General features: G+C 39.9%; 1 protein-coding gene across 4 annotated transcripts in view; it reads right to left on the reverse strand.

Annotated features, from left to right (window-relative positions):
* The window catches only part of LOC106609271 (Scm like with four mbt domains 2), a 49,250-nt gene extending 41,678 nt beyond the window's left edge, over nucleotides 1-7,572 (reverse strand). For all 4 annotated transcript variants that reach the window (XM_014207881.3, XM_014207879.3, XM_014207880.3 and 1 more), the window contains exons 1-2: nucleotides 7,463-7,572; nucleotides 2,383-2,559 (exon numbers count right to left, since the gene is read on the reverse strand). In XM_014207881.3, the coding sequence (XP_014063356.1) occupies nucleotides 2,383-2,473 (91 nt within the window). In that variant the 5' untranslated portion in view covers nucleotides 2,474-2,559; nucleotides 7,463-7,572. The remainder of the gene's footprint in view (nucleotides 1-2,382; nucleotides 2,560-7,462) is intronic.
* Between the last annotated feature and the right edge of the window lie 5,048 nt (nucleotides 7,573-12,620).

A 12,620-nucleotide genomic window follows, 5' to 3' on the forward strand; every position in this document is an offset into this window, starting at 1 on the left:
GTAACCAAGTGGGAAGTGTTAATTACTAGTGGGAAACTCGTCTATCATCCTGAGCACCCACTTCTCCCACATGGTGACCTCTGACGTCACCTACTAAGGAAATGGCCTTTAAAACAGTATTTTCTGTAGTTAAAATAAATCCATTATTGTGGTTTTTGAACTCTAGAATTTGTTTACAAGCATGATAGTTGTACTTTCAGTTTATAGTTGACGCAGTTTGTTGGCCATTAGCCCATCTGAATTTATTAGCGAGTTCAAATAACATGAACGCATCCAACTGGTATTTACGACTTCACAACTGGTACATTTCCACCTCCCACATGGTTACAAATGCAGCATCAGAGTGGAAACTTGACAGGCCCAACATAACAATCCTGTCACAACAGACAACGCCAGGAACATTGTGAATGCTGAACATTGAGAATGGCATTTCATTTTCCGCTGTACTGAAACTGAACCGTGACCCCAAAACCTCAATATGTACAGTACTGTGGGTTTTGTGAAGCGTTACTTATAGAAGTACGAGATACCAGACAAGGTCTTAGGGATGGCGAACTCTGGAGAGCCCTTCGATCCCCGCTGAGTTAGGTAGATCTGCTTTTAGTTACTTTGCACCTTACTTGTGGAATGATCCCCAATGCGCTTTAAAACTGGAGGAATTTTTGCCTCTAGGGCACTTCAGACAGCTTTTAGGAGACCTGTTTTACTGGATAATGTGTGTTTTATGATTGTGTTTTGCTTTTCATGTATTGATGTGTAATAACGTATATTTTAATGTGTATATGGATGTGTAGTTTAATGTGTATATTGTATTTTTATGTGCATTCCTGTGCTAAACAGGGCTCATCTGGAAAAGAGACCTTCGTCTTAGCATCGATTCCCTGTCAAAATAAAGGTAAAATAAAATGTGAATAAATGACAATGCAGTGGAGAAAAAGCAATGGAACAGGAAGAACGTTGTAAACAAAACAGTATATTTCCTCAGTCCCTAGCGAAAGAGTGGGGTGAAATACAGTTTGCGTGGAGTGGGAAAAAAATGTGACCGCCTTCATTCTGCAACGATCAAAGTCACTGTGTAAACAGACACGTCATAATAAGCATAAACAAAACATACAGATTTCATGAGACAAGCAGGGTGAGACCTGATCACACACACCAATGTCATTTCTCTAAATCTATGGGGAAGGAACTTTCTAAAGAACACAGCAGCAACCAGCTGAAACTAAGTTTAGTCTCTTTTCAACCAATCAAAATTAGGTCACTTGAAAATGTATCTGATCTTTAGTGAGTTTTATGCGTGTGTTCCAGGTCTTACGTAACGCCACTAATGTTTCTCCTCAAGGTGAGAACTGTTTCATTTGCCCGTGGGAGACTGTTACTTGGACAAGGTATAATGAGTCCTCTCACAGAGAGAGAGAGAGAGAGAAGAGAGAAGAGAGAAGAGAGAGAGAATCTGCATCTCTTGTTCCTGCTGTGTGGTTTCTCCTCTCTAGGCTGTGTCTCATGGGACTTAGTGTGTGGGACTTAACCTGCACTAATGAGAGAGAGGAAACTACCGGTTGTTGTAGTCGGGGGCGTTCTGAAAAGAATCTGCTAGGCTTGCTCTTCTCCCTTACACATAGCAGTGTGTGTGTGTGTTCACACTCCCCATCCCCAGACCTTTAAAGGCTATGACGTCATAACGTCCACTATCCATCTCAACCTGATTCAAAGGAGTCACGAACACTGCTTTTAACAAAAGGTAACCGTGTCATTCAAGCGTATTTGAGATTTAGAAAAGGACTTTAAAAATCCTTTAAAATATGTTTTATAATTAACAATATGTTAGATCAACCGTGGTGTTGAGAAAACGCTCCTAGGTGAGTTGTATTTCCTCTTTCATGTCCGCCCAACAAAACTTTCCGGTTTTCTATTTCTTTTAATCCGAGTTCCACTTTTCAAGTCTGTTCATCTGATAAGAAGCATCTTGTAGGGCTGAACAGAACAAGGAAGTGAACACAGGAACACCATGACAGAGAAACTAACTATGTCTCCACAGTCAGCTCATACTTCCCCACACCACTGACCAGGTAAACTGGACCAGATTCTCTCATAGCTTGACACAGTGGCTGCTGCAGATTCATGCTGAATAATCCAAACCTAAAAAAAATAGCACTGCACTACACGCATTCTGAGACCTTGTTGAAGGTCAACAATGGTGTGGCATGTCAAAAAGGAATGGGAAAAATTGGAAGATGGCTGCTCATCACAATCACAACCCCCTGTTGTGATTGTGATACAATGGAGATGAATGGTTGTGCCCTTCACGTGTCATCAAAACAATGGAAGACAAAAAAATGAGGAAGGGATCGAAGATTAAAAAGTGAAGGTAAAATCCCTCACCTGAGTGCACCTGTTCTTCTCTCCCATTGGTCGGGCTGTGGGATTTCCCCGCGGAGAGGGCCAACGGCCTGTCCTGTGGGCGGGACTGCATCCTGCTCTCTCTTCCTGGTAACCTTTACCCTTTGTCCGTCTGTCTTCAGACTCCTCAGTCTTCACTGCATCTCCCTCATTCCTCCACTGTGTCACACAAAGGAGGAGTTAAGTCGGTATGGAGCATTCAAATCCACATCATGTCCATCTAAACAATGACCACAATAACGAAAGACAATACGGGCATTTATTTCAGACCATACAGATGAGAAGAATGAAGAAACCCGCACACTGCTCTTGATAGGATCACTGCTCGTTATTAAGCTTTACGTATCGGCCTCAATGCCTTTGTCAGGGCTTGTGAGTCTTTACATTTTTATTAGCACCCTTATGTAGACATAGCTCCACCCACATTCGTTCCAGGCATTGAATTGGGTTGGAGTCGAACAATGTGCATTTCATAAATATTCAAATAAATTGTGTACATAAAACGCATTTAACACGTCTGTAAAACCACATTGAGTACATCGACTCACCAAGCAAGTTTTCATAAATCATTGGGTACAGTGCAAGAAAAACGTCAGAGTAATCTGAAATAGGGGACATTAATTCATGTTCACATTTACAACATAACATATATAGGTATTTCATCATTAAGACCTTTTGGGAATGTCTGGAGGGTGAAAATCCCAAAACATTCTCTTTTACTCAGAGTATTATTTATATCACCTCCCCTGTCTGATATCTTAACTTTCACTATGCCACAAAATCTAAAAAAGGTGGAAATGTCATGTTTTAGGTCATTAAAATGTACTGCGACTGGATAATCCCTGTCGTTTCTCCTGACTGAACTTGTATGTTCACTAATTCTCTGTTTGAGAGAACGAGAGGTTTTACCTACAGAACAGCCCACCATACAGATAGAACAGCCTCTGTTCTACTAATTATATTTGTACAGCATAGAATACCTGCTCAGCACAGTGCATTTCTACTGTATGCCTCTGCTTGGTACAGTCTACGAGAGCAATGTGCAGTTTCTGCTGTCGTGGATTTGCATACCTCAGCACAGCTCTTCAGCCACAAGAGATAACCAATCACTGTTGAAATAAGGTAGAAGAACAGGACTGACACAGCAGAACCTCATAAAACCATGCCACAGAGATCAGCGTTACATTAACCATTACGGAAGAAGAGGTTATTTCAAATGGCTTGAATCGCTCGCATAGGAATCATAACGCTTAGTCATAATTTACTCATACTTTTGTTTTATCTAAACGATCTTAGAGAAAAACCAAACTAAATATGTTCCTATTGTTTTTCCACTCTGTCTCTTTCCCAGATCACATGGTTACATTTGGGATATTTTGGGATAACTGCCATTTCGCTCAGCCTCCACAATGACTCACTGTAACTGCACGCACTTCCATCAAATGTTCAATTAACACTGATTCATAGAGCAGATTCATACCAATGCCCTTCAATCAAACTAATACACAAAAACAACTCTCTGCAGACTTCGCAAATTTGCCTAAGCATTCAAATCCCCATTCAAAAGAGCAATAGGCAATGTTGTGCTTGTCATCATGCGTTTTTATAGCATGAGGAACATAATTGGCAACGCATTGAAATCAACTCGTTGCTTCATTGCATAGCTGTGCCCTTTCACGACATGTAATCCTTCTGAATGGGTCCTCCGTCACGCAGGGATCCAAACACACATCTATCCATAGCGTAAACAACAAGCTGGTCTAATTGGACTCACATGAGGTGCCCCCTGTCCCTCTCCACTCTGTCTGCTAGTCCACATGCTCCGGGACGCAAACATAGGATCCATCTACTGACTTCGGACCAGAAACGATCAGAGATCACAGGCAACAAGGACCATTAAATAACTAACATGTAGTATAAACCACAATGTCTAGGACACAATCAGAGAAAATCCCAGATTTAGAGAACCGAGCAACTTATCTCACAGAGGGTCACTTATCCCAGAAATGTTCTCACTGATATAAATTGAAAATGTTCACTATTACAGCATTCAGTCAGGAGGATCTAAGGCAGAGTTTACACAGGCAGTACAATTCTGATATTTATTTTTTTCACTAATAGTTTTTTTTTTTTTAACCAAAAGCAGCCTAACTAAACCACTAAATGAAAACATATTGGTCCATATTGGTCCCCAGCATCCCAGTGAGCAGCATGGATTGGATCCTGGGGATTAGGTTGATCTGTGTTTTAATCTGAGACGCGGGTCTTTCCTGGTTAAAGCCTCATCAGATTGAGATGGTGGGGGGGGCGGTGTTTTGGGTTAGCCCTGATGAGTCCAGTATGCACCACACGCTCTGTCCCTTAGCTGCCTTTCTCTAAAACCCCAACCAGGACAATAGAAAGACATAACGGGCAATTAACAGATTAACTAACACTATTTGGGCTGGGTGTGTCCTTCCTTATCTCCCATCATGTTTTGGTTTGTAGGTATCAAAATTGGACACAATTTATCATGTGAAGAGTAACGATCTCTCGCAACGATTTCTACACTTCTGTTTTATCACTCACTATGTAATCTACAGTATCACATCCAATGAAAGATTTCATGATTTCTCAGTATCTATGATGCATTAGTATAATATATCAGTAGAATATAGTGTCTTGTCTCTATGGCTCATCTAGTCTGGTGTGTTCCTTAAACAGCCTGTGATGCTGTGTGAGATCAGCTGACTGAGATATTTAAAAGACTGAAGAGCAAACAACTGCCCCAGGCAGACAGACAGACAGGCCACAATGCACAGAGGCAATGAGAAAACATACTAATGGGCAGCCTACTGCCTACAACAGCAGCTTCAGGCAACTTCTCCAGCATCAAGCCATTGTTTGAGTAACATCACACCAGAAGGGTCTATATGATTACTTTTTCCATAAACTTAAAAATAATCGAAAATAGATGGAAATGGATCTTGTTTGATCTTAATCCAAATTTCATGTTGTATAATATATCTTTATATTTGAAGAAAAATCATCCCGATGTAGGCAAATCATTGGACAGCCTTTTTGCGCAGAGCACGTTGTGTCTGTTATGCTGACTTAGGCCACGTGACTCATTATCTCTCCTTCAGACATAGAGTCAGAAAAATAAAAAAACAATTTTAAACTCCTGTGATTCATTTATCCATACACCTCACTGAACTCTTAGTGGAGAAAACGAAATTTGGCTTTCTTTACATTGCAATTAATCTATTCAGCCGCACACTTTCCATGAGCAATTAGCCTGGGGATGTGGTTACCTTGCCATTACTTCACCTGAAACTATAGCAGACACCTTTGAACTGACGATGTCAAGTCACAACCTTGACCTGATGACTTAATACATCCGTTTTCAATATCATTGTGTTATGTAAATCACCGTTAAATGTGTGATAATAATGCAAGTTGTCTTCACTCACAAAGCAGAGCCAATCCGTCAATGTTTTATCTGTTCTTCCTTTAGGACCTTATCGGGACCATTTACATACAACGGCATGTGCTTTCAAAAGATCGAGTATGAACGGCGCTGAGGAGTACATGAATAAAACCATCAATAACCATGCATCCTTGATCATCTTTACCAGATCCCTGGACACTTCATAGGGTTTTACTGTAAAGAGGCGAGATCTTCTCCATGATGTTGCTTGCTTCCATTCCATCTATGCTACACCAGTACCAAGGCAAAACGATCTCACATGAGAGCCACCGACGGAGAGCCCCGACCTGCCGCATGTTTTGGGGTTTTATGGCATTAGGCAGCCTGAATACGCATGAGTGTGCACATGCACATCACTGTTCATTCCGTAACGTGGTTTTATTTTTATATTCATTATGGAGCCGAATGTAATCCCGAAGAGGGATCATCAGAATAATGCGCAGCTAAACTCCGGATTTGCTGACCGCCCGCAATAAAAAATAAATAATTAAATGGATATATGCGCGGTTTAACCCAATTAGCAACTTCATCATACAAATTTGGCATAACGTCGGATTGGGAGAATTACCTCGTGCAATTTTACAATCATCAAGGTTGGATGTTAAAACCTTGATGGATGATTAAAAAAACAAATGGAACCGTTCATCACACCATTATTCTATGTCTACTAAATAACGATTACAAAAATAGATTGTAACTGCTAATGCTGATAAAGTGAAACAGGAAATGTAGCTAGGCGTACTGTGCATTTGTGGGATACGGGTGTCGCCGACGTCCTCAGTGCGTTACACAGTCAGTCATTTGTATACGGCACTTCGCTAATGTACTTTACACACAAAGTATTGCAGCGGAAAAAAACTCTAACGGTATTGCTAAACGTCTACTTCTAATTTAATTCATTAGAGCTTGTTAATGTGCATCAAAAGAAACTGAAACTGGACGGTTAACTGCAGTAATTTAATTTTTTCCTCATTCAAAGATTTTACATGGAGTTTTTTACACACCAAAACCCGCCATGTTGAAAGTGGTTTGACATATTGGCAATGTCCGGTATTTTCCGATGCCTTTGCGCACCTATGTGTGGAAAAAACGTGACACACCTACACGTTTAAACTGTAAATATGAACATTTAAAATGAAGTCAGGGGTGTGAATTTATGAGCATTTCCCTATTTTATCGTTTTCAGTGGAAAGCAGACCGTTAGATGGAAATTCATTTATAAGGCTTATTGAAATGTGTTTTTCCTACGCACGGCAAGCATTAAAATAAATGTTTATGTAACCAATTTATTTTTGCATCAAGGTTTATATTAAATAAAGAAAAACAATCATACTAACTAAATTGAAAGTGCCACGAAGCGACGTTCTAACCGCATGTGAAAGCTATAATTACGCACGTAAAAACACTTTGAACAACTTGGCTCCTGAATGCGCCAGTATTTATGTTTCTAGAGAAACAGCCTCGAGTAGGACTGGTTAAAGGTTTTAGCCAGGAAAAACCTTTCACGGTAGATATTTCGTCGAGAAAACGACGGCTCTGGATTAGTAACCAACATAAATATTTAAAGAAGCGTCAACCTGTCACCTGTCTTACCTTAATGATGTTTTTTTCGCGTCTAATTTGCGAGCCTTTTTCGTTCGGTGGAAACCAGCGAGCGACGTCTTTCAACTGCACAGCACAGAGCTCGTTCCAATATGGCATCCCACAACTGCGCATGTCCAAAAATCTTCAGATTATTTTCAAGCCAACTCCTTCAATGACCTTTAGTGCAGTTACGATTTTTTTTCTGCCAATTATAAATAGAATGTCGAAGTAGGCTACCCACCCCCATATTTTAACCCCTCGGTCTTTCATAGCTGAAATACACAACACATAGATATTGTTACCAGTGTGTTTACACAATGATGAAGACACAATTTTTACACTTCTGAACCAATTTTTATATTTTATCTTCATTTATCTAGGCAAGTCAGTTAAGAATAAATTCTTATTTACAATGACGGCCTACCACGGCCAAACCCTAACCAGGACGACGCTGGGCCAATTGTGCTCCGCCCTATGGGAAACCCAATCACGGCCGGTTGTGATACAGCCTGGAATCGAACCAGGGTCTGTAGTGACACCTTTAGCACTGAGATGCAGTGCCTTAGATGCTGCGCCACTCGGGAGCTCAATTCATGATAGATGTAATGACATTTCCGAATACGTTTTTTATTGTCGAGACTAATTCTTTCATTGTTTTAAAAATGGGAATACGGGCTATCTTCTATTAAGGGTGTTTTTACATGTGAAATATAAGTGTCCAATACACAAATCCCAACAGAAGCCAATAGGCATACTGTATAGTCAAATATAAAAACCTGTTTAAGCCTGGAGCCAAAAATGCTTGTCTGACAACTATTTGACTTTCAAATAAATGAACAAACAAACGTATAGGCCTATGCATGTGCTACCCCCTTCTTTGAGAATTACATTGGCCCTGTTTCTGACTGTTACAGTCGTGTCTTGACATACTAACCTTTTCTTTCGGTTAATTGTGTGTTTTTATTAAGAATTATGCCATTCAACATGTAATGAAACGTAACTCAAAGTTTAGTGTGTACGAGAGACAGTCTTACTGATTACAAGGGAATTCAGTGTCACATACTGTACAGAAGTCGTATTTATTTTATGGTATTCATTTAAAAGATAAGTTAAAAAGCTATCGTTTTTTAACAGCTCAATTTGTGTTGACTGAAAACTGAAAACGTTTATGCACTTTATTAAAACACTTAGAGTAGCCTACATGAGATAAACCCATTGACATTCATTGATAAGCAATGCATTGATAAAACTGAGTATCTCATGATCATTCTGTCCGTCAACCAAACCCTTGTATTCATGGGGTCCAGAAGCAAATTGGGGTATAAGGGCTTCATATGGTCCCAGTTCGGCCCATGTCTCCAAAGTCCCAAATTGAAGGCAACTCAGCAAGGCATGAACATTTTAAGTTTCCAGAAATTGAATTGTATTATCAACCATAATATGATCAGTGTATCTTCATGACTATGTAACAAAAGCATCGCATTCAATGGATATTGCATTAGAAGCAGGCCTATTGTACTGTCACATTTTTGGGAATTCCTACATGTACTGAAGTGGCTGTCGACATTTTATTGCTCTCACTTATTGACACATATTTAACATGGCTACTCTATTTGGAAGATTATTCATTTCATCAAATAATTGTTATAGCGTTCAAGCATTACTATAGTCAATACTATCCTCTAGTGGTAGAGGGTGTGTAGGCCCACTCGCCAACTGAATGGGAATAGACAGACATGATAAGAGTATAAAATATAACACATTTTAAACTGTCTTGAACTAGGTATCATATCTTATGAAGATATTCTTTTGACTAAATAAATGTACATTAAAACTATGTGTGATTGTTTGAGAACTATAGCTTTAACAGTGTATTGTGGAGGTTTTAGGCCTGTAAAAATGTCAGGCTAAGATGTTTGGTATAGACTTTGAGTAAAATCAATTGCTTTAAATTGCGGAACAATCATACAAAATTGCGCAATATAGACCTACTTGTTGGATAATGATTTTGGGAAACCCTGCAACCTCCTGCTGTCATCATCCCATAACAGTTCTAGAATGAATGAGCATCATCTTCCACTTGCAACTCAAACAAAAAAGCAGGCAGTCCCTCAGATAGGCCTACCGACTGGTCTGAGTTGCCTAGCCACCACCGGCCTCATCCGCACCCCTCTGGTGAAGCGAATGCCTCTCCGCGGCTTCGCGCCTCCGGGTCCATCCCGGTGGAGGGAAGTGTGCGTGTGCACGTGGTGGTGAGGTGCTGGTAACAGATGGTTGGTTAGAAGCGCGCGGTTTAATCTGCCAGAGAAGAGGCTTTAACAAGTGCGCGGGGGAACGGATTATCCCCCACGTGCGACGCATGCATTGCACGGGCCACTGCCCTTTGTCTGTGTGCCAGTCAGAAGAAAAGTGATGGTTTGTCTCTATAACTCAATAACTCCCAAATTCATCTAGCTTGCCTTGACAATGACCATGGAGTAGGCCTATCATAAACCATTGGATTGAATGAAATGCCATAGGCCTATTGCAAACCCATAGGCTATGGCTATTGATTGAATAAGTAATTAATCAGTAATTAATTAGATGCCAACTTCCTCCTCATTCCATAACTGGACAAAAGTGGCTTCATGACTAGGCACTAATGCACACAGCCCTTAATCGCAAACTAAAGGCCATTCAAAGTCCGTTTTGCTTATTAACACTTGAAAGGCTTTGAGGGATCCCACTTTGAGTCAATGAGCAGTTATTCTGACTGCAAAATAACAGTCATATAAACACATTTCATATACAATTACACAAATAATCATTTGGTTGTGTGTTATGAAGGCTTGGGTAACATTAGAATATGTTACCCAATAAAACAAATCAAAGAGCATTTTCTTTGGTTTATGTTAGTGTAGGATATCTGTGGTGCACATGGACCAGTTATTCTTGGAAAAGGTGATATTTTGAAATAGAGATAATCTCTTACATTTTTTGAGTTATTTGGCAAAGGTAAATGTTTTGGAAACCTCAGAATCTGCTCTTTCTGATACTATATAGAAGTCAAAGGATCTTACCTGCATGTAACTCTGTAGGAGCCTCAGAGGATTTGAAAAAGTCACTTTTTGGTGCGCCGTTTCCCTGCCTCTGTGTCAATTCCAACTAAACTGCAATGTCTCTTCATATTCAATTTGACAATTGACAATATTGTCACCCATCATATTATTGCCAATTTAATATTGTATTTAGGCTAACTCTATTAATATATTTGTGAAATAATTTTCGACATAGTTTAGGTGTAGTTTAGATGGGCCATCATCAGCTGAGCAGGCTGACTGCTGGTGAATAAAGAAGAAGAAAGAAATACATGTCCTTTTAAAACTGGATATGACAGAACTTCTGTTTCTGATCTCGAAATTCTAATAACAAATGCATGTGATAAATATACTTACTTAGGAAAAGTAAATGACTGAGGGTGGCATCAGGGGCGGAAATCCCGGGGGGGACGGGGGGCACACAACCCCCCCATCCTGGGAAAAATATGATTTGTCCCCCCCAATATATCACTGAAACATAACTATGTAATTTAAATAATATTAATAATACGCAATGAAAGCAATTGTGCTGATTATAGACACTTAATAGTGCGTTTTTAAGTTTCAAAAGATTGCAACCCCCCCACCCTTTGCCTCACAATGGTTTGATCCACTGCCAGTTCCTTAGCTTGCTACGTAACTGCCGTGAGGTTCATCCAGTCAATTGCGCGCACACACACTAGCTGAATATGCAGAGCTAGCGCGCAAATATTAACTATTAAGCTAGCTAGTACCTATTCCATTTATGTGGCATCGTCAAAAATGGAATCAGCATGCAGATGATGTAAGTTAGTGCTTCAAAGTCCCTGTGATAAGGTTAGCGATAAACTGAAGTCCAAACTGAACAGAACTACACTCTCTTCTACCATTGTCTTAAATATATTTAATGGTCTCGTTGCAAAAGCTAAATTGTCGCAAGGGAACTTTTATTTATTTATTTAATTTCACCTTTATTTAACCCGGGTAGCAAAGATTATAGCAAACACCACTGAAACTGAATTGGTGCTCGCTAGCTTTGCAAATTCAGCTATTGTTGGAAGCCAGCCAATATGAAACAAACTATTAAAATTACAAAAGGTTGCAGCATATGTTGTGTAAATGGTGAACTCATACAGCTGTCAACTCTTGTCATTTTAATCCGTTTCACATTTGCTAGCTACCTTTTAGATCGAAGCCCATATAGAATGATTGAAGATGATAGAAGCCCATCTCCTACTGTAAATAACCTACACACTGTGTGTGTAGCCAGCCAGCCAGCCAGGTAGAAAATGGCAGAAAAATAAAAGACGGACATCAGAGTATTTTTCAATACACCAAAACGCATAATAAGAACCCTAGTAGCCTAATATCTCAAAGACTAGTTGATAAAATGTTCATAAGAAAGAAATGAAATTCTAATGGAAATGTTTCACAATGATGTCATTTGGCAGAGCAGGCAACAGATGGCACACAGACAGCAGAGTTGGGGACAGATATGCAGGGACAGACTGGCAGAGACAGGGAGTCTCAGGTAAGTTTGTTGAGTCTTTGTTTGGCAACATTATGAAAGGTTCTCAATTTTTTTGACTTGTAAAATCGGAACATAATTGGAAAATGCCATGGATACCCCCACTCTCAACTTAAACTGGTGACTGAACTAAGATTTGTTAAAGGCAATGGTATTGCTGTTGTGATTAGTTGTGTAGTTTTGGGTACCGGTAGTTAGGAGTACAACAAACACCCTATTTCTTTGGTTCCTCAATATACATTTACCATATTACAATGTAGGCTATGTGTTACAGCACTACTTTTGGTGTCCCCCTCAGGAATTGCTCTTGAGAAAATGTCATGTAATTGTCCCCTCCAAAGTGGATATCAGATTTTCGCCCCTGGTCTCATCATGTGTAGGGCACATCATCTGACTGCTGTATTATAGATAATTCATATTACAAAGGTTGTCCATTTAGATAAAATGATAGCCTAAACTCTATAGCCTACATGTGATTAGAACGTGGTAACTGATAAAGAGCATTTCAAATGGCGCTTGGGACATTGGATGGCCCCCCACTGCGGAGACAGGGGCGCGTGACTGCATTAACAAAAGGAACAAA

The sequence above is a fragment of the Salmo salar genome, chromosome 07, assembly GCF_965601325.2.
Source record: "Salmo salar chromosome 07, fSalSal1, whole genome shotgun sequence".
NCBI classification, from domain to species: Eukaryota; Metazoa; Chordata; class Actinopteri; order Salmoniformes; family Salmonidae; genus Salmo; species Salmo salar.